This window comes from Paralichthys olivaceus, chromosome 8 (assembly GCF_024713975.1).
Source record: "Paralichthys olivaceus isolate ysfri-2021 chromosome 8, ASM2471397v2, whole genome shotgun sequence".
NCBI classification, from domain to species: Eukaryota; Metazoa; Chordata; class Actinopteri; order Pleuronectiformes; family Paralichthyidae; genus Paralichthys; species Paralichthys olivaceus.
In genome coordinates, this window is record NC_091100.1 from 522501 (window position 1) to 545731 (window position 23231).

The 23231-nt window shown below is 43.8% G+C and overlaps 1 protein-coding gene across 6 annotated transcripts; it reads left to right on the plus strand.

Annotated features, from left to right (window-relative positions):
• Window positions 1-99: 99 nt before the first annotated feature.
• On the plus strand, window positions 100-23090 carry LOC109643652 (EMAP like 6). 6 transcript variants are annotated; one of them, XM_069530624.1, is made up of 44 exons: window positions 116-812; window positions 963-2621; window positions 2909-3068; window positions 3436-3534; window positions 4196-4264; window positions 4360-4545; window positions 5099-5234; window positions 6047-6248; window positions 6337-6474; window positions 6727-6983; window positions 7110-7319; window positions 7539-7706; window positions 7895-8001; window positions 8081-8181; window positions 8284-8470; window positions 8539-8644; window positions 8722-8815; window positions 8914-9014; window positions 9180-9382; window positions 9519-9630; window positions 9710-9837; window positions 9960-10101; window positions 12210-12362; window positions 12439-12570; window positions 12996-13084; window positions 13165-13332; window positions 13410-13611; window positions 13696-13822; window positions 13951-14029; window positions 14103-14232; window positions 14314-14412; window positions 16870-16890; window positions 16985-16999; window positions 18907-19080; window positions 19501-19709; window positions 19794-19951; window positions 20107-20221; window positions 20437-20625; window positions 20705-20877; window positions 20995-21157; window positions 21420-21523; window positions 21935-22088; window positions 22167-22267; window positions 22349-23090. In XM_069530624.1, the coding sequence occupies exons 2-44, from the start codon at window positions 2425-2427 to the stop codon at window positions 22371-22373; spliced, it is 5883 nt and encodes a 1960-aa protein (XP_069386725.1). In that variant the 5' UTR covers window positions 116-812; window positions 963-2424; the 3' UTR covers window positions 22374-23090. The 6 variants fall into 6 exon arrangements, with proteins under 6 accessions (XP_019964384.1, XP_019964385.1, XP_069386727.1 ...); XM_069530625.1 differs by having other exon boundaries at window positions 116-592; window positions 653-2621; XM_020108825.2 differs by having other exon boundaries at window positions 100-2621.
• Window positions 23091-23231: the final 141 nt, after the last annotated feature.

A 23231-nucleotide genomic window follows, 5' to 3' on the forward strand; every position in this document is an offset into this window, starting at 1 on the left:
CTATCTCTCTCTCTCTCGATATCTCTCTCTCTCTCTCTCTCTCTCTCTCTATCACTTTCATATTCCGCAAACGATCGTTTGTTTTATTTTGATAGGGACAACAGGATGTGTTGTTGATTCTTTCCGTCTTGACCCTGTCGCTGATCCCTGAGATTTCCGTTAATATTCCGTCTTTCCTTCACCGTTGTCCGTGTTCTCCGGTTGTCTGAGGCACCGGGAGCTGCTCCGGGTGTGTGCCGGGCCGTGGCGCCTCTCCTCCGGCTCATAGCAGCAGCAGTAGTCGGTGTGTGATGGAGCGGATGCGGGTTTTCTCCGGTGATGAAGCGGAGGTGTAATCTCCGGATCCAGCATCGAACAGACGGCGCCGGGATTTTGTCTCATTTCATCCAGAAGCTTCAGATTGAATCAGGTTTTCAGTTTGAGCTGCGGAGCCTCGAACATGTGCTCCGAACATTATTCTGAGCATTTTATTCTGAAGGATTCCCTTTGCGTCTTGTGACCTTCAACCAGAATTCTGGGAATGTTCCGGTTTGAATCAGAAAACATTGTAACAGAACATCCTCTGCTAAACGGTTCCTGATATTTCCTGGAGGTTCCTGTCGGTTCTTCTTGGTTCTTGAAGGTTCCTGTTGGTTCCAGTTGATTTCCTGAGGTTCCTGTCGGTTCTTCTTGGTTCTTGAAGGTTCCTGTTGGTTCCAGTTGATTTCCTGAGGTTCCTGTCGGTTCTTCTTGGTTCCTAAAGGTTTCTGTTGTTTCCTGAAGGCTCCTTCTGGTTCCTGGAGGTTCTTGAAGGTTCCTGTTGTTTTCCGAAGGTTCTTCTTGGTTCCTGTTGTTTCCTGTAGGCTCCTCCTGGTTCCTGGAGGTTTCTGTTGGTTGCTGAAGGTTCTTCTTGGTTCCTGGAGGTTTCTGTTGGTTGCTGAAGGTTCTTCTTGGTTCCTGGAGGTTTCTGTTGGTTGCTGAAGGTTCTTCTTGGTTCCTGGAGGTTCCTGTTGTTTCCTGTAGGCTCCTCCTGGTTCCTGGAGGTTTCTGTTGGTTGCTGAAGGTTCTTCTTAGTCTTTTAAGGTTCCTCTCGGTTCATGGAGGTTCCTGTTGGTTCTTGATGTTTCCTGTTGGTTCCTATTGTTTCCTGAAGGTTCCCTGTGGTCCTTGAAGGGTCCTGTTGGAACTGTTCCGGTCACATGTAAAGAACTTTTGAAGAACCATGGAATGATACAATAATAAAGTCGTATTTTAGCATTTTTAACCTGAAACAATGAACTAAAAGATTTAAAATATCAAATCTCTACAAATTTGAATAATGACGTGTTTTGACTTTTGCTATAATTTATAGTCAAATATCACAGATGTCAAATCAATAAAGTAAACACATGAATATATTTTCCTCTGGAAACTGTAGAAATTCTATATGTTTTGTAGAAAAGAAGTAAATTTCAACATTACTGTGGTAAAAAACGTTTTAATCACAACAGCAAATTATTCAGATAAAATACATTTGTTTGTTTGGTGGATAAAAAAAAAGCTGCTGTTTTTAAACCGTTTTTTTATCATCGTCATAAAATTCAAAGTTTTTATTGAACTTTATATAATAATATTATTCAAGTAACAGTAAATCAATGAAATTAGCAATAAGATGAGCGGCTGAGTTCAGATGGATCAAAGTTTTTATTTACGTTTTGAAATTGTATTTATTTACTTGTAGTGTCTTGTATATAAAGTGATTTTTAAGAAATCTTTTATTTTTGTATCTGTAAAAACAGATTTCCTCCAGTTTCATATTTGTGTATGAACTCAAAACAAGATGTCAAAGAATTGATCGATTGATCAGTGTTTGATATTTTACCTGAAAACTTTTTAGATTCCGATGAATCAGGAGTTAACGTTTCCTACGAAAAGAAATCCTGAACAAAATATAGTTGTTTGATTTTAATTTATTTTTTACATTTAATACATATACAACAGAATTAGATTTATTTTTGTATTTTTAATTTTCCTCAGATTTTATTTAATTAGCTCCAGTGATTTATTTGTTCGTTGGACAAAGTTTTCTGCAAGTTAAAGGTTTAACTTTACCTCCAATGGAAATGTTTTACAGTGAAAGACATAAATTGACACAACTTAAAAGTTTCATCTCTCGGTGTCGTCAGTTTGAAGCACAAATTTGTCTTAATAGCACAAGCTGCAGTTTGGAATCATGGGAAGTCTAGTTGGGTGTTGCTCTGCTGAAGAGACCACGGTGATGGACTACAGTTCCCATCAGCCTTAGGAGCAGCAGCTGAGTTGGATGAACGAGGATTTTACCGTTTTCGTGGCAGATGCGATATCACTCTTTCATCTTCTTAGAACAGATCAGACCTCAAACGGAGGAGAAGCTAGTTTTACACTTTTTCGTGGATGTTTACATCGAGTTCCCAGTTCTGACGGAACATGACGGATAAGACTGCTCCTCGGTGTCAGCTGAGGCTGGAGTGGATCCACGGGTACAGAGGTCATCAGTGTCGGAACAACCTGTTCTACACCGCAGGAAAAGAGGTGGTGTACTTCGTGGCTGGGGTTGGCGTTGTCTACAACACCCGAGAACACACCCAGAAGTTCTACCTGGGACACAACGATGACATCATCAGGTGAGGCGGTGGACCTGCAGTCTTAATGGCATGACAACACTGAGCAGTCGTGATAAATAAGTCACGTGATATTTTAGTGTCGTATTTGTTTCCACTTGTAAAATATATTTTTTTGTCTCGTTTATTCGTAGCTGTAAATCTTTTTAGTTCCTCACGTCCTCAACAAAGATGTGATGAGGGATTCAAGTGAAGGATGTTTTCTGTAGGAGCAGATGATCAGTGTGTTTGTATTGAACTCTGCAGGGGGCGCTGTCTGAAGTTTTCTTTCTGTCTTCACCCCCCCCCAGTCTGTCCATCCATCCAGATAAGGTCCAGGTGGCGACGGGTCAGGTGGGTAAGGACCCGTACATCTGTATCTGGGACACGTACGCCATGCAGACCGTGTCCATCCTGAGGGACGTCCACACACACGGAGTCGCCTGTCTCGCCTTCAACTCTGACGGACAGGTGAGACCACGCCCCCTCATGAAGATGCGTCACTGATCACATGACTGAGTCACTTCCCCAGAATCCCTGTTGGTTGGTTCCATCTCGTTAAAGGTGAACGTTCATTTTTACTGTTTCACCTTCAGCTCGTTTATGAACCAAAGATTAAACAATAACTTCAGAGAATAATTGTTTAATCATTTTTTGATGAAAATAAGATAAATACAAATAAAACTGAAATACTGAGGCTCCAGGAAGCTGCCCTGAGGAACTCCTCCATGTAAACTGAATACATACGTGTTATAGATCAGTTTACCAACGACAGCGTCCTCCCATCATGTGGTTTGAAAGTCAGTGTTGGAGTAAATTTGTTTGTGGTTTGTCGTAGCGGCTGGCGTCGGTCGGGCTGGACGCCAAGAACACGGTGTGTGTTTGGGATTGGAGGAGAGGACGAGTTGTTGCCACGGCGACCGGACACTCGGACAGAGTACGACTCTTCATTATTTACATTTAAAGAGACAGAAGAGGAAAAGACTCATCAACTCATCCTGTGGTTTAAAAGATGATTTACCTGAAAATCATTCTTTTAATTGATTATTGATCAGAAATGTGTTTTTGTTTTGAGACTTTTTAATGATAAAAATATAAAAACTTAAAGCTCCAGTGTGTCAGATTCAGGTGAAAGTATCTTTTGGCAGAAATTGAATGTAGAATAATCCTCATGATGTTTTCACTAGTTTGTTTTATCTAACTTGTTTGATTTGTAGTTTTCTTTACCCCAGAAAATAACCTATATATTTAAATACTTCATATTTAAATACTTTATATTCAAATACTTTATATTTACATGGAGGGGACCCTCTCTACGGAGGCCTCCGTGTTTTTTACATGAGTCCAGACAGAACAAAATAAAACCTTTAGAGTTTTTATGACGACTGAAGCTGCCGCAGGTTCTTCTTCATGTTTGGAAGGAGAGGGGGAGGGGAGGGGTGTTCAGCTGCAACATGACACTTCAACACTAGATGTCACTGAATCCTACACACTGAACCTTTAATATGAACATGTAAGAATTTAAACATACGTACAACAAGATCTCAGGTTTACCTCTGATCAGGTTCAGTCATGTATTGATGATGTCGTCCCTGCAGATCTTTGACGTGGCGTGGGATCCCTTCCAGTCCAGTCGACTCGTCAGCTGTGGAGTCAAACACATCAAGGTTAAACAGGAGCTTCATGTTAATCCAGGTTAACAACTTTCCATTGAACGTCATATTAATTAAATGTATAATATACAAACTGTGTGTTTCTGTAGTTCTGGATTCTCTGTGGAAATGCTCTGACTCCGAAGCGAGGGATTTTTGGGAAGACGGGCGACCTGCAGACCATCCTGTGTGTTTGTGCAGCTAAAGACGAGCTGACCTACTCTGGAGCTCTGAACGGAGACGTTTACGTGTGGAGAGGAGTCACTCTGATCCGAACTGTTCAGGCTGCACACGGGGTAATGAATCACACAAATCTTTACTTGGTTCTCTTTCACACCTTGTTCGGTTCAGACCTAAAAAAATCAGACCGGTCCAGATGCACCAAAATTAAGTCAGACCAGAAGAGGAGTTCTGGGTCTGGATCAAACTGAACCTGGTTCTGTTGGTTCACAGTGAAGACGCTTTGTTGGACCAATCACAGGAAGTAGAGACACATTAAACCATAGAAGAAGAAGAAGAAGAAGAAGCTGCAGTCTTCACCTCCGATGATAAAACGTTTGACCCACGAGGACGTTGGTTCATTGGTGCATTTGAACTAGCATGGAGTACTGTAGTACTGTGGAGTACTGTGGAGTACTGGAGTACTGTGAAGTACTGCGCCTGAAAGTGCGGATGCTGCTAGTGATACCATTGTGATGTTACCATGGCAACCAGATGAAGCTTCATTTATATTCTCTATTCAAACAGAAAGACAACTACCCCCCCAACTGAGGGGGCAGGGAGATGGGAAGAGAGGCAACGAGGCTCATGGGCAATCTTATTTTGTCCTGTTTTGTATTTGCGGTGCAGGCAGGGATCTTCAGCATGCACTCCTGTGAGGAAGGATTTGCCACCGGAGGACGGGACGGCTGCATCAGACTGTGGGACGTCGACTTCAAACCCATCACCAAGATCGACCTGAGAGAGGCCGAGCAGGGATACAAAGGTCTGGACACCGACATGTATATCAAAATAAAACCTGATCACTATCAGATCCACCAACTGCTGCGTCAGGAGTCAGGTCCCTGGTCCCTGGACCTCAGACCTGTCAGACTGAGACACAGACCCAGGACCTGATCTCCGTCACGGCAACAACATTCACAGAATCACTTTCTCTGTCGTTATTTCCCTTCAAAGCACAATGTTCGTTTTGTCGGTTCAACGCTTTATACGGAGCTGAATTGATTTATTTTTGAAAAGACTAAAGATTGTGTTGACATGTGATGTATGAAAAAATAACATCAGTTCAGTAAATCATTCAAACTTATATATAAACCGGGCACGTGAACGGTGATGAAGAAAATTCTGTTTAATTAGATGAAAACTATCTTCAGTGCAGATAAACCAGGTAGGATGAACTCAAACTTCACTCAGACTGTTTATAAAATGCTCTGAACACAAACTATAAGAAGTGACTCAGTAATAATGAAGAATAATTCTGAATATCAACACAGGACAAGAGAACACAACATTACACAGACGTTTGTAACACACACCCTAAATTCACAGGGAAAGAACTCAAATGTTCTGTCAAAGTCTTTACCTGGTTTTGATTCTGAGGTTTTCATTGGTTTAGGTTTCAAACATGTGGACCGTGACTCTACTGTGTCATTCAAACCTCTAACAACAGCTGGTGCACCTGAAAAACACATGAACACATCAGTGAAATGCTGCAGCAGTTTGAAACTACTACGACTTTAAATTCCCGCTGCTACCGTAAAACGTTGGTCTGGTTTGAGTGTAAGTTTTTCTGTTTAGGTCTGTCGATCCGCAGTGTTTGCTGGAAGGCTGACCGGATCCTGGCAGGGACTCAGGACAGCGAGATCTTCGAGGTCATGGTCCGAGACCGGGACAAACCGGTTCTGCTAATGCAAGGTCACAGCGAGGGCGAGCTGTGGGCACTCGACCTACATCCCAAACAACCGGTGGCTGTCACTGGGAGTGATGACCGCTCTGTCAGGTCAGTCGATCCCACCGACAACACTACCTCAGCTCTGCCACCAGGCAGCGTATTCTCTGAGTTAATCTCTGTCCTTTCTGTCTTTCAGGCTTTGGAGTCTTCTTGACCACACTCTGCTAGCTCGATGTAACATGGAGGAATCTGTTCGCAGTGTTTCCTTCAACAACGACGGCTCTCAGCTCGCTCTGGGCATGAAAGACGGATCCTTCACCGTGCTGCGTGTCAGGTGACCTCTCTTACTCGGGCTAGGGTTTGGTTAGCTCAAAGCAGTTAGCTACAGTAGATGACCCCCACATTTAGCTTGTGTTAGTCTAAGGGGTCCAAGGACTGAGCCTTGTTGAACTCCACACATCGTATTGGTCCGTTTGGGTGGAAAGTTGCCATTGTTTGGTAACAGAGTTCAGTTTCTGGTTGGAAAACAATTATTGAGAAAAACGATACTGAACATGAATGTGAAATAACAAACGTTTGTCTTCAGGGACATGACAGAGGTCGTACACATCAAGGACAGGAAGGAGGTGATCCATGAGCTCAAATTTTCTCCAGATGGTTCCTTCCTGGCAGTGGGATCAAACGATGGGCTGGTGGATATCTACGCCGTTGCCCAGCGCTATAAGAAGGTGGGTGAATGTTCCCGTTCCACCTCCTTCATCACCCACCTGGACTGGTCGGTCGATAGTCGCTTCCTGCAGACCAATGACGGTGCTGGAGAACGGCTCTTCTACAGGATGCCAGGTACCGCACTGAAACTCAGTTTCTTTTATTCTTGATTGTACTTGGACTTGACCTGAGACATTATCCTTACTTACCTCCTGAAGACCAGTGACTCCTGACCTTTTAACCTTGTCCTTTGTCCTCCAGCAGGTAAGCTGGTTCCTAAAGAGGAGGCGAAGGGGATCCACTGGATGACGTGGACAGGCGTTGTTGGGGCTGAGGTGAATGGTATATGGCCCAAATACTCCAACATCTCTAATGTGAACTCTGTGGATGCCAACTACAGCAGTGCGGTGTTGGTGACCGGAGACGACCTTGGCCTTGTCAAACTCTTCAGGTTCCCCTGCCTGAAGAAAGGTCAGTGAGGGGCAACCCTGATTCTTTGATTGACTTATTTACAAATGTTGAAAGTTGAAACATCAGATTTTATGAGGGAAAGTAAAGGATTCAACATTCTTCTGGACTCACACTTTGTCTGCGCAGTTTGTCCTTCATGTCTCAGTTTCCAGATGAGTTGATGGAGCAAACCACTTTATGAACTCCTCCATTCATTTTTTTCTCTTCTTCTTCAAACAGGAGCCAAATTCAAGAAGTACATTGGTCACTCTGCCCATGCAACCAATGTTCGCTGGTCCAATGACCTGCAGTGGGTTGTCAGCACTGGTGGTGCGGACCATGCAGTCTTCCAGTGGAGATTCCTGCCTGAAGGCGTCATGAATGGTGTCTTGGAGCCGCTTTTACAAGGTAAGACCAAGATTTACAGACTCCGACCTTGTTCTGATACACAAACAAATTTTAACCACACAACTGAACAAACTATTTTTGTTATCCTCAAACAAGCCCTGATTCATCTGCTCTATTTGTTTTCCCTAAGTAACCATATAACGCTAACATGCTGTTAACAATGTGTTTTCTCTGGGTGGTGTCTTCAGAGGGTTACGCCGACTCCAACAGTGGTGAGTCGGACTCTGACCTATCGGACGTCCCAGAGCTTGACTCGGACATCGAACAGGAAGCTCAGACAAGCTACGAACGCCAGGTCACCAGGAGATAAACCCCATCAAGTGCTGTAAAAGAACCATGAAAAACCTGTCTGACTCACCTGTGTCCCTCTGCAGGTGTACAAGGAAGACCTGCCTCAGCTGAGGAAGAAGCTGATTGGCTCTCTGAAGCGGCAGAAAGCTCCGGAAGAAGGGCTTCGTCTGCAGTTTGTTCATGGGTAAAATCAAAAAGATCAAACAGACTGAAAACACAGATTTATCATAACAACCAGGTCTTCTCAGACTTTTATTGTGGCGGTCCTGTTTTCTTTTTTCTGAAGGTATCGGGGGTTTGACTGTCGTAACAACCTGTTCTACAGTCAGACGGGGGAGGTGGTGTACCATGTGGCTGCCGTCGCCATTGTTTACAACCGGTTGCAGCACAGTCAGAGGTTTTACCTCGGCCATGACGACGACATACTCGGCCTTACCGTCCACCCACTCAAAGACTACGTGGCCTCTGCACAGGTACAGACTGCAGCAGGTTAATGTCAGACTGGCCGAGACTGTTTCTGATTGGCTGTCTGTGTGCTCAGGTGGGCAGAGACCCAGCCGTCCACGTCTGGGACATCCAGACCCTGAAGTGTTTATCACTGCTGAAGGGACACCACAGCAGAGGAGTGTGTGCCCTGGAGTTCACAGGTACGTCATCACTGGTCATCACATCTGAATCACAACTTCTACATCATCACCTCTTCATGATTCTGTGTCTGTCGCAGCCGACGGGAAGAGTTTGGTTTCAGTCGGAATCGATGATTGTCACTCCATCGTTATTTGGGACTGGAAGAAAGGAGAGAGACTGGCCAAGGCTAGGTACACACCTGAACACAACACACCTGAACACAACACACCTGAACACACCTCAAAACACACACATGAACACAACACACCTGATGGTTTGTGTTGTTCAGGGGCCACAAAGAGAAGATCTTCGTGGTGAGGAGTAATCCTTTCAGGATGGACAAGCTGGTGACTGTGGGGATGAAACACATCAAGTTCTGGCAACATTCAGGTAAATTCAGGCTTCGTCCACTTTCATCATTTCATTCCTCAAACTAAAGACCAGAGGAAGGAAACATGTTATCAGAGAAACAAGCATCACACCTGAGATATCACAACATTATAGTAAATCTGTTTTCCCAACATAATTAAAAGTGTGTCCGTCCTCGGTCTGCAGGGGGCGGCCTGACATTTAAACGAGGGATATTTGGGAACCTGGGGAAACAAGAGACGATGATGTCTGCGTGTTATGGTCGATCTGAGGACCTGGTTTTCTCTGGAGCCACGAATGGAGACGTTTACATCTGGAGAGACACAACTCTAATCAAGACCATCAAAGCCCACGACGGCCCCGTGTTCGCCATGTGCTCCCTTGACAAGGTTACACACCATCCATCCATTTTTAATTGAACTTCCATATATTCAGTCTGACAATAAAACATCAATAAATACTCAAATATCTGAAGATCAGCATTTTCTTTTCTTTGTTGTTTTCTGTCCTGCAATTACTGTCCAGGGTTTTGTGACGGGGGGGAAGGACGGAATCGTGGAGCTGTGGGACGACATGTTTGAGAGATGTTTGAAGACGTACGCCATCAAGAGAGCCGCTCTGTCTCCGTCTTCTAAAGGTGTCGCTCACCTGCTGTCACAAAGCATTTACGTTCCCTTCGTCTCCTCTGTGTTTACATTGTTGTGGTTCTGGTTCAGGTTTGCTGCTGGAGGACAACCCGTCCATCAGAGCCATCACCCTGGGACATGGTCACATCCTGCTGGGAACCAAAAATGGAGAAATCTTGGAGATCGACAAGAGCGGACCCATGACGCTGCTGGTTCAGGTGAGAATGATGGAGAAGAGGCGACAGGTAAAAATATTAATCTGTGAAAATCTGGATCAAACAGGTGGCTGTTCCCTCAGTGATAAACGTTACCTGTGTGTGTGTGTGTGTGTCATGTTCAGGGTCACATGGAGGGGGAGGTCTGGGGTTTGGCAGCTCACCCTCTACTTCCTGTCTGCGCCACCGTCAGTGACGACAAAACTCTGAGGATCTGGGAGCTGTCAGCCAATCACCGCATGGTCGCAGTCCGCAAACTGAAGAAAGGTGAGACACGGGAAACAAGTTACTCACCTGATTATATACCTGTGTGTTTCCTATGTGTTTCCTCTTTGTTTCCTGTGTGTTACCTGTGTGTTTCCTGTGTGTTTCCTCTTTGTTTCCTGTGTGTTACCTGTGTGTTTCCTGTGTGTTTCCTCTTTGTTTCCTGTGTGTTTCCTCTGTGTTTCCTGTGTGTTTCCTCTGTGTTACCTGTGTGTTACCTGTGTGTTTCCTCTGTGTTTCCTCTGTGTTACCTGTGTGTTACCTGTGTGTTACCTCTGTGTTACCTGTGTGTTTCCTGTGTGTTACCTGTGTGTTTCCTGTGTGTTACCTGTGTGTTACCTGTGTGTTACCTGTGTGTTACCTGTGTGTTTCCTGTGTGTTTCCTGTGTGTTACCTGTGTGTTTCCTGTGTGTTTCCTCTTTGTTTCCTCTGTGTTTCCTGTGTGTTTCCTGTGTGTTTCCTCTTTGTTTCCTGTGTGTTTCCTGTGTGTTTCCTTTGTGTTTCCTGTGTGTTACCTGTGTGTTTCCTGTGTGTTTCCTGTGTGTTTCCTCTTTGTTTCCTCTGTGTTACCTGTGTGTTTCCTGTGTGTTTCCTGTGTGTTTCCTCTTTGTTTCCTGTGTGTTTCCTCTGTGTTTCCTGTGTGTTTCCTCTGTGTTACCTGTGTGTTACCTGTGTGTTACCTGTGTGTTTCCTCTGTGTTACCTGTGTGTTACCTGTGTGTTACCTCTGTGTTACCTGTGTGTTTCCTGTGTGTTACCTGTGTGTTTCCTGTGTGTTACCTGTGTGTTACCTGTGTGTTACCTGTGTGTTACCTGTGTGTTTCCTGTGTGTTTCCTGTGTGTTACCTGTGTGTTTCCTGTGTGTTTCCTCTTTGTTTCCTCTGTGTTACCTGTGTGTTTCCTGTGTGTTTCCTGTGTGTTTCCTCTTTGTTTCCTGTGTGTTTCCTGTGTGTTTCCTTTGTGTTTCCTGTGTGTTACCTGTGTGTTTCCTGTGTGTTTCCTGTGTGTTTCCTCTTTGTTTCCTGTGTGTTTCCTGTGTGTTACCTGTGTGTTACCTCTGTGTTACCTCTGTGTTACCTGTGTGTTTCCTGTGTGTTTCCTTTGTGTTACCTGTGTGTTACCTCTGTGTTACCTGTGTGTTACCTGTGTGTTTCCTCTGTGTTACCTCTGTGTTACCTGTGTGTTTCCTGTGTGTTTCCTTTGTGTTTCCTGTGTGTTACCTGTGTGTTACCTGTGTGTTTCCTGTGTGTTTCCTGTGTGTTTCCTGTGTGTTACCTGTGTGTTACCTGTGTGTTTCCTGTGTTACCTGTGTGTTTCCTGTGTTATCTGTGTGTTTCCTGTGTGTTACCTGTGTGTTTCCTGTGTGTTACCTGTGTGTTACCTCTGTGTTTCCTGTGTGTTACCTCTGTGTTTCCTGTGTGTTTCCTCTTTGTTTCCTGTGTGTTTCCTCTGTGTTACCTCTGTGTTTCCTGTGTGTTTCCTCTGTGTTACCTCTGTGTTTCCTGTGTGTTTCCTTTGTGTTACCTGTGTGTTTCCTCTGTGTTTCCTTTGTGTTACCTCTGTGTTTCCTGTGTGTTTCCTTTGTGTTACCTGTGTGTTTCCTCTGTGTTACCTCTGTGTTACCTGTGTGTTTCCTGTGTGTTTCCTGTGTTACCTGTGTGTTTCCTCTGTGTTACCTCTGTGTTTCCTGTGTGTTTCCTTTGTGTTACCTGTGTGTTTCCTCTGTGTTTCCTTTGTGTTACCTCTGTGTTTCCTGTGTGTTTCCTTTGTGTTTCCTGTGTGTTTCCTCTGTGTTACCTCTTTGTTTCCTCTTTGTTTCCTCTGTGTTACCTGTGTGTTTCCTCTGTGTTTCCTGTGTGTTACCTGTGTGTTTCCTGTGTGTTTCCTTTGTGTTTCCTGTGTGTTTCCTCTGTGTTACCTCTTTGTTTCCTCTTTGTTTCCTCTGTGTTACCTGTGTGTTTCCTCTGTGTTTCCTGTGTGTTACCTGTGTGTTTCCTGTGTGTTTCCTTTGTGTTTCCTGTGTGTTTCCTCTGTGTTACCTCTGTGTTACCTGTGTGTTTCCTTTGTGTTACCTGTGTGTTACCTGTGTGTTTCCTGTGTGTTTCCTGTCAGGTGGGCGGTGCTGCTCTTTCTCTCCTGACGGGAAAGCTCTGGCAGTCGGTCTGAACGACGGCAGCTTCCTGGTGGTGAACGCCGACACTCTGGAGGACATGGTGACTTTCCACCACCGCAGAGAGCTCATCTCTGACATCCGTTTCTCCCAAGGTAGTTGAAGTCACTGCACAAGTGTGACGGGTGAAGGTGGTTGTGCGACGGTGAGTCACAGCTTTGTGTGTTTCAGATGCAGGGAAGTACCTGGCAGTGGCGTCCCATGATTCCTTTGTGGACATTTATAACGTCCTCACCAGTAAGAGAGTTGGCATCTGTAAAGGATCCGGCAGCTACATCACTCACATCGACTGGGACTCTAGAGGTGAACACACCTGCACTGATGCTAAGCTAACACGCTAAGTTCCCCCCTAGGAGCTGAAATCCCACTCGTACATTCTCAATGTGATGTCATCAACATCTCCACTGGTCCATCTCAGACGGGTTTAACATCCGACGTATTCTGAAAGGGTAACATGCTAACATTAGCATACAAGTGTCCCTTTAGTGTCAATCTAACATCTGGGATGTTAGCATCATTCTAAATATTAGCATATTGACATAAGTGTGATAAGAAGCTAAAAACCAAACATACTTAACGTTACAGACTAAATGCACACGCTAACAACACGTCAGGACAAACGTTGTCCTTACCTTGCTAACAGCATCACTGTTTCCATCACGGTGTTGGAGGAGAGCGCACATCAGACTAGTGTCATGTTCAGATTCAGAAGATATTTTCCTGCACAGGTAAACTACTGCAGGTGAACACCGGAGCTAAAGAGCAGCTGTTCTTCGAGGCTCCTCGAGGACGCAAACAGAACATCAGTGTGGCTGAGGTTGGTTTTATTTCCTTCATGTTCTACGGGTCATTGGGTTGTTTCTGTTTGTGCGAACACTCGTGTGCTTCTGTTTCCAGTTTGAGAAGCTGGACTGGGCGAGCTGGACGTCAGTTCTGGGTCCAACTTGTGAGGGAATATGGCCGACGCTCAGCTTCGTTAACGCTGCCTCCCTCACCAGAGATCGCAAACTGCTCGCCAGCGGAGACGACTTCGGGTTCCTCAAACTGTTCAGCTTCCCGTCCAGGGTGAGATTCTGACTCTGTCCATTATCAGATCTCGTTTTCTTCTCACTCTGACATTTTCTGAAACTATACAACCTCAGGGCCAGTTTGCGAAGTTCAAGAAGTACGTGGGTCACAGCACCAACGTCACGAATGTCCGATGGTCCAATGACGACTCCCTGCTGCTGTCAGTGGGCGGGGCTGACACGGCACTGATGATCTGGAGCAGAGAGCCACCGGGACACAAAGAGAGTAAAGCTGTGGACAGCGAGGAGTCGGACGATGACACCGAGGAGGACGGAGGTAAAACGATCTTGAGAGCAACACACGTAGAATGTTGTAGCTGCTTCTTCATTGTCAGATGTTGTGAACGTTCTGTGTTTTCAGGTTACGACAGCGATGTGGCGCGGGAGAAGGTGGTGGACTACGTCACAAAGATCTACTCTCCCAACATCAGGAACATGTCAGGAACCAAACCTCACCTGCAGCACAAAGAGCTTCCTGTGGAGGAGAGGTACAGAGTCAAAGGATAAATACACGATACTCCACCACTTGCATTCTTTCTGGATTCGAGTCTGGACAAAAAATAATTTTAAGTTTAATCTGAATAGTTTCTGAACTTTGCCACTTTGTCCCGTTCAGGCCTCCAGTGAGTCGAGCTGCACCGCTGCCGGACAAACTGCTGAAGAATAACGTGACCAAGAAGAAGAAAGTGGTGGAGGTCAGTACGAGGTCTCGCTCACGCTCAGTCCTCTGACTCCAGACGTCGCTTTAAACAGCTGTTTGTTTTTCAGGAGCTGGTCTTGGAGCACGTCTTTGGGTACAGAGGCTTCGACTGTCGCAACAACCTGCATTACCTCAACGACGGTGCTGACATCGTCTTCCACACTGCTGCCGCCGTGGTGATCCAGAACCTGTCCGCCGGTCAGTGAACCTCTCAGACTGGGCTTCTTACAATAAATGTTGCTGTTGATGTTGTAACACTTTTGCTTCCTGTCCCGACAGGAACTCAGAGTTTCTACCTGGAACACACTGACGACATCCTCTGTCTCACTGTCAACCAACATCCAAAATACCAAAACATCATCGCCACCGGACAGATCGGTGAGTCACATGACAGGAAGTCAATGTCGCTTATTATCCACAAACATGGACACATCTCGTCCTGGAGCCTCCACCTGGAGAAACACGCTGTGCTAACGACATGTCGCAATATAATGCAACAAGACACGAAACATGTTCTGACACAATACGACAAGTTATGAAACGAAACACGATACTGAAGGGTACAATATGAGACAATACAACACAATATGAGACAATGCAACACAATATGAGACAATACAACACAACATGAGACAATGCAACACAATATGAGACAATACAACACAACACAACATGAGACAATACAACACAATATGAGACAATACAACACAATATGAGACAATATGAGACAATACAACACAACATGAGACAATGCAACACAATATGAGACAATACGAGACAATACAACACAATATGAGACAATACAACACAATATGAGACAATGCAACACAATATGAGACAATACGAGACAATACAACACAATATGAGACAATACAACACAATATGAGACAATGCAACACAATATGAGACAATACGAGACAATACAACACAATATGAGACAATACAACACAATATGAGACAATACAACACAACATGAGACAATGCAACACAATATAAGACAATACAACACAATAGGAGACAATACAACACAATATGAGACAATACAACACGATATGAGACAATACGAGACAATATGAGACAATACAACACAATATGAGACAATACAACACGATATGAGACAATGCAACACAATACGAGACAATATGAGACAATACAACACAATATGAGACAATACAACACAATATGAGACAATGCAACACAATATGAGACAATACGAGACAATACAACACAATATGAGACAATGCAACACAATATGAGACAATACAACACAACATGAGACAATGCAACACAATATAAGACAATACAACACAATAGGAGACAATACAACACAATATGAGACAATACAACACGATATGAGACAATACGAGACAATATGAGACAATACAACACAATATGAGACAATACAACACGATATGAGACAATACGAGACAATACAACACAATATGAGACAATACAACACAATATAAGACAATGCAACACAATAGGAGACAATGCAACACAATAGGAGACAATACAACACAATATGAGACAATACAACACAATATAAGACAATACAACACAATAGGAGACAATACAACACAATATGAGACAATGCAACACAATAGGAGACAATACAACACAATATGAGACAATACAACACAATATGAGACAATACAACACAATAGAAGACAATACAACACAATATGAGACAATACAACACAATAGAAGACAATACAACACAATATGAGACAATACAACACAATAGAAGACAATACAACACAATATGAGACAATACAACACAATAGGAGACAATACAACACAATACAACACAATATGAGACAATACAACACAATAGGAGACAATACAACACAACATGAGACAATGCAACACAATATAAGACAATGCAACACAATAAGAGACAATACAACACAATATGAGACAATACAACACGATATGAGACAATACGAGACAATACAACACAATATGAGACAATACAACACAATATGAGACAATACAACACAATATGAGACAATACAACACAATAGAAGACAATACAACACAATACAACACAATAGGAGACAATACAACACAATATGAGACAATACAACACAATAGGAGACATTACAACACAATACAACACAATATGAGACAATACAACACAATAGGAGACAATACAACACAATATGAGACAATGCAACACAATATGAGACAATACAACACAATATGAGACAATACAACACAATAGGAGACAATACAACACAATACAACACAATAGGAGACAATACAACACAATATGAGACAATACAACACAATATGAGACAATACAACACAATAGGAGACAATACAACACAATAGGAGACAATACAACACAATAGGAGACAATACAACACAATAGGAGACAATACAACACAATAGGAGACAATACAACACAATATGAGACAATACAACACAATATGAGACAATACAACACAATACAACACAATAGGAGACAATACAACACAATACAACACAATATGAGACAATACAACACAATACAACACAATATGAGACAATACAACACAATAGGAGACAATACAACACAATACAACACAATATGAGACAATACAACACAATACAACACAATAGGAGACAATACAACACAATACAACACAATAGGAGACAATACAACACAATAGGAGACGTCATTGTCCCTTGAGGGAAATTAGTGACCAACAGTTTTTGACAACACAAAAATCTTTTTTCGTCGTTGCAACGTTGATCATCATGTTGTTCTCATGCATGAATCAGCTGCTTTCTGCCCATCGCACTTCTGTTCTTTTCCACTGCTTCATCGTCACCGCTTCACGCCATCATCAGGTGACATCACTGACCTGCCAGGTAAGACTCACTCATCACTGACCCATTCACGCACATGACCGTGTTCACGCTCACTGGTGTTTCACCTGTTGGTGTCGTTGCTCTCGGTGTTTAGAGGCTGAAGTGTCCGGTGAGTATCAGCCCCCCCCCCCACCTCAGAGACACGTGTCCACTGATGTGGTTTCAGATGAAAACGCTGCGTCACCAGTGATGCCCCCTGAGGGAGGAGCCAGCTTTATAAACTCACTAATTGATCATTTTAGCATCAACAGCATCTCACAAGATCATCAGAAGTTTTCTTCCAACGACAACACAAACAAGTTCCACACTTTGGACACATGATGCCAGCTGAGCTGTTGCCATAACAACTACTTTAACTGTCTTAGCTAAAGACAACCGTAAAATATTGTATCAAGTGGAAGATGATATTGATTTGACAAGTTACCAAACTAATTGAATTCATTTTAATTTGGAATCATTAGCGTTTTCATATTTCTCCACATGAGTGTGAGCGTGGCAGCACGGCGCCCTGTTCACAGCCTCGTGTCAGCATGTTGAATTAGCCGAGTTATTCTGTTGGAGTGTTTTTTGTTTGTGGTGTTTGTGAAAGTGATTCTTCTTTTCTATACGATGAACGTCAGGACGTGAGCGTCAGGACGTGAGCGTCAGGCATGACAACGCTGTCGTGATCACATGGAACGATCCCTCCGTCTGTTTGGTTCAGAGCTGCACTCCAGATATTCATGATGATGATGTTGTATTGATAGATCACATTTAAAAAGACAGTTTGACTGAGTGTCGAACAGAAACAAAACATGTAGTAACATCAGTTTAACTGAGAAGACTCCAGAGCAGTTTTTCAGATGGGCCCCCTACTGGAGAAACTTGGTAAGACTTGTCAGTGAAGAGTAAACTGTACTAGAAAGACTTTTGTTTCAAAACATGAAACAAAGAACTTACAGAGATTCTAGTTCATTGAGTTCTTCAAAACCAATTTTTAAAAAGCAACGAGAGAAGTTATTCTCATCCTCAAGGTCACATACATAATATAATATATAATAAAAGTATAAGGCCGAATACGGAGCCCTGAGGTTCGTCCCAAGAGACGTGAGCAGAGAGAATGTTTGAAACCGATCAGTTTGTTTAGGTTGTTTTTGTCGTCATGTTTCATTTGTTCGGTTGTTTTCAGTGGTTAACACGACTCAACTCAAAATACGAGTCAGATACGACTTGTCTGAGATTCAGTGACTTTAAGACGAAGGACGTCCTGTGTGATCATGATGTGTAAATACTGTTGCTGTAAATGTGTGAATATAGAAAAGCAGTTCTGATTTTCCCGACTCGCAGTGACTCAGCAGTTCTGCTGTGTTGAATCAGCATGTAGCACCTGTCCCCTCCTGCACCTGAACAGAAGGAAAATCCTCAATGTTTCGCTGCCCACAACTCCTGAATCTTGTTCCCTTGAAACTCCATCATTGTTCCTTTGGTTCCACTTCATCTTTAGTTCAGCAGCTCATTCCTGTTCGGTTCCCTAGTTGTTCTTCTCCTTCTGTTGGGTCCATTGGTCGGTCGACGCCTTGATTCAGAATCTTTCTATTTTCTGCTGTTCCTCTTTTCTTGTTTGTTCCCAAACCTTGGAACAGCTGTTTGGTTGTTTCCTTAAATCCTTGGTTCCACAGTTGCAAAGATGCTCAGGACCTGAGCTGGTTCCTTTTGAACATTCGGCCCAAGGCACCACGGTTCTTGGTATTAACTTGTACTTGATGCTGTGCCATCTTTGGTATGAACTGTGGATCTTAAATGACCAGGGTTAGTGGTTCCACAGTTTCTAAGAACTGTGGAACCTCAAGTAGGATGATAAAGAACCTTGAGCCTTGAAGATGCTGTGGCCCCTGTCCTCTCAACACTTTAGTTCCTTGGTCCAGTGGTTCCTTGGTTTCCCTGCCAGTGTAGACCCTCAGGTCTGGGGCTACGTGCTGCCTCGGTTCTTAGTTTCTTCAGGTGTTTGGTTTCTACGGTTCTCATCTCTGCTCACAGGTCTGGCTCCATCCATCCACGTGTGGGACGCCATGACAAAGCAGACGCTGTCCATCCTCCGCTGTTCCCATGCAAAAGGTGTTGGCTATGTCAACTTCAGCGCTACAGGAAAGCTGCTGCTGTCTGTGGGAGTGGAACCTGAACACACCATCACCGTGTGGAGGTGGCAGGAAGGTACCACATATTTCATTCAGATTAAAAATATATAAATGATAAAGAGGCAGAAGTGTTTTCTCAGGAAAGCCTGTTGAACGAGTTGCCCGGTGCAGTAACGTCATTTGAATGTTTTAGGGATTGAGTTTAAAACAATGAAGAACTAAAATCAGACTCAGTACAACGTATCCCTCCACCAAGGCCAAACAACCCTACACATGATTGTGGAGTTCTTATAGTAGAGCTAAGAAAGGAAACAGGAAGTGGTTTGATAACGTAAAGATTTATTTCATAAAACAAAGTTAAAGGAACTTTATTCTGGATCCAGGTCTCAGCTTTGTTTTGTGGTTTTTCATGTCGTAGAGACTAAAGCAAAGTAAACATGTCACAATGAATGTTCCATACGGGGGCATACAGGCTGACCTCTGACCTCTCTGCCAGGCACCAGGGTGACCAGTAAAGGTGGCCACGCTGAGCGCATCTTCGTCGTGGAGTTCAGACCCGACTCTGACACCCAGTTTGTGTCAGTAGGAATTAAACACATCAAGTTCTGGACTCTGGTTGGAGGTTCACTTGTGTACAAGAAAGGTGTGATCGGCTCAGTGGAGGACGGCCGCATGCAGACCATGCTGTCTGTGGCGTTTGGTGCAGTAAGAGAAACGTTTTACATTTGTAACTTCAAATAAAATGTATAAATGTCCAGTTCGATGCAAGTCAGTATTTTTCTAATCCAGAACAACCTGACCTTCACTGGTGCGATAAACGGAGACGTATTTGTGTGGAGGGAGCACTTCCTTGTTCGGGTGGTGGCAAAGGCGCACAGTGGTCCGGTCTTCACCATGTACACGACCCTGAGGGACGGACTCATCGTCACAGGCGGGAAGGAACGACCGTGAGTTCTCAAACACAAAGACGTGAACCAGTGTTTGAACAGATGGAGCAGTGGTGACAGTTTTGTTGTTGGTGATGGTGGTGTACATGAGTAATCATAGTGTATATCCATCTAGTTGTTATCATTATACATGGTTCTGTTGGTGTGTTTCTCAGGACTAAAGAAGGGGGCGCTGTGAAGCTTTGGGACCAGGAGATGAAACGCTGCCGAGCATTTCAACTGGAGACGGGTCAGCCGGTGGAGAACGTCCGATCTGTCTGCAGAGGGAAGGTGTGAGAAGAATAAAATGTCTTCAGCAGAATTAACTGAACATTCATATGAAATGAAATGAAAGTAATTTAAAACAACACATTTGAATCAACTGGTTCCAGATGTTAGAGACACTTGTGTTGAGACGTTGTGGGTCTGCGTAGAATGATCCTCACTGTTTGACTTTGTCCTTCTCTGGACGTCTCTGACTCGTCTCTTCGTTCCCGGTGAATCAGGGAAAGATCCTGGTGGGAACTAAAGATGGAGAGATCATAGAGGTTGGAGAGAAGAATGCAGCCTCCAACACGATGATCAACGGACACACTCAGGGGGGAATCTGGGGTTTGGCAACTCACCCTTTCAAAGACGTCTTTATCTCCGCCAGTGACGACGGGACCATCAGGATATGGGACCTGGCTGATAAGGTAAAGATTGAGCTGAGGATCAGATCGTCCTCTTCCCCTGGTGTAAGTTCTCATCCTTCCACTTCTCCTTCTCTCTCAGAAACTTCTCAACAAGGTGAGTTTGGGTCATCCTGCCAAGTGCACGTCCTACAGCCCCAACGGAGAGATGGTTTCTATCGGCATGGAGAACGGCGAGTTCATCGTCCTGCTCGTCAACTCCCTCACTGTCTGGGGCAAGAAGAGAGACCGCAGCGTCGCCATCGAGGACATCAGGTAAAAGGTCTGGACGTCTGTCCGGATGCTCGTCGGGCATTTGTCAGGACGTCGGTGTTACACACTTGTGTGTTTTGTTCTTCAATCAATTCAACCTGTGTTTTTCCTGTGGTTCAGGTTTGGCCCAGATAACCGGTTCTTAGCGGTGGGTTCAGTTGAAAGTGCTGTGGATTTTTACGACCTTTCTCTTGGACCGTCCCTCAACCGGATTGGTTACTGTAAGGACGTCCCCGGCTTCGTCTTCCAGATCGACTTCTCTGCAGACAGCAAACACATCCAGGTTAAAGATTGAAAACCTCCGCCCACTCTGGATGTTGAGTTTTGTTTTGTGTGTCTGCTCAAATGTGTTTGAAACAGAAACCAGAAGCTTTTACACATTTGTTTTATTCACATGAAGAATCTGTTTATGGATTTATTATTAGTTTTGTGCAGATGCAGGTTAAACTGCTGTTAATGTTCTTGTTGCTGGGACCTTTGACCTTTTCCTGATGGCTCAGTGTAATGTTGATGCAGCAGCTGAAGGTTTTCCTGTTCTGCTCCAGGTGTCCTCCAGCACCTACACCAGACAGGTGCATGAAGTTCCCTCAGGGAAGATGGTAACGGAGCAGTCCCTCATAGAGAGGATCACCTGGGCAACCTGGACCAGGTGAGGCTGGTCCACAGATGATGATGTGGGGACTTGCAGTAGAGCTCAACCAATTGGAACTGTTTTCCAATTGGTTGGTTACAAACCAACCAATTGGAAAACAGTTAAGAACCAACCAATTAGAAGACAGTTAAGAAACAACCAATAGTGTGAGAATCACCTCATCAACACATTCTCCAGACATTTTATGGGGGACTGCAGGAAAAGTTCCAGAACATGTGATGTACATGTGAGGGACATGTGAGGAACATTTAAGGGACATGTGATGTACATGTGAGGAACATGTAAGGGACATGTGAGGAACATGAGACTTCAGTTCATGTCTGGAAACATCTTTATTGTTCACCTGAAGAAACTGTGAGGCTGTGGCATTTCTCGGAAATTGATCAGTCTTGGTCTTTTTCTTTCTAGCGTCCTGGGGGACGAGGTTCTCGGGGTTTGGCCACGTAATGCTGAAAAGGCAGACGTGAACTGTGCTTGTGTTTCCCACGCCGGCATCAACCTGGTGACAGGAGATGATTTTGGTCTCATCAAGCTCTTTGACTTCCCCTGCTCTGAAAAATTTGTAAGTGAACTTTGCACCTGAAAGACTCGGATGAGTTGGGTGTTTGTGTGACCTCATCAGCTGCTGATGTTTTTCCAGGCGAAACACAAGCGGTACTTCGGTCACTCTGCTCATGTGACCAACATCCGCTTCTCCTGTGACGATAAATACGTCATCAGTGCCGGAGGCAGCGACTGCAGGTGAGATCTGACTTAAATCTGAATCAGCAGAGACTCGCTCTGCTTTCAAACATTCATTCTTCTGTTTCCTCCTGTTTCCAGTTTATTTGTGTGGAAATGTCAGTGAGTCTCGACATCGTCTTCTCTTGTGAGACTGGATTCACCTGAGTCTTCACCTGAGTCACAGCAGACAGGAAGTGTGAGCTGACCCGGCTTCAGACGCCTTCTACTGTCTACGTCTTGTAAATCCAGATGTTTTAATGTGAAACGTTTGTGGTTAGAAAGTTTTTCAGTTTGACCTCAGTGAAGTAGCTGTTTGATGTCGCCGTGTTTCTGTTTGTCAGGATGTGCCTTCTTCACAAAGTCTGACCAAACATTTGATACAACTTTATTTCTAATGGTGGTGCTATGAACAGAGGTCATTTAGGGCTTTTACAGGTACGGAAGATAAACAGTGTCCTTGTCTCGTTTGTTTTTGTATCTCTCTCTGTCTGATGAAGATGATGATGATGACGATGATGATGATGATGATGATGATGATGATGGGTAGTGAGAATTACAGTGAAGTAGAATAAATTAGATCCAGATGGATCTTTGTTTGATCCCAGTTATAAAAACCGAAGCAACAGAAGAACTTTTTTTTTTTTTTTAATTAAGAATTCTACCTCAAAACAACTGAAGTGAAACTGAATCCTATTTAAGATAGAAAAAATTTCTTAGAATTAAATTGTGAGCAGAATATGTGTGGACAACATTTTCATCTTTGTCTCTCCACAGGGTGGCGCTATGTTTTTTTCTCTGTATTTATCTGATGTAGAAATAACAATAAAAAAACTGAAAATTACTTTGCAGCGTCGTGTTTTAAAAAAAGTTGAGTGTTTTCCTGAAGTTCTTCATCAACACAAACATGTTTCTGTTGACGTCTGTGTTTTGTGAGGATTAGGAAACTGTAAATTTAATATCCAGGATTATTCATCAGGTTCAC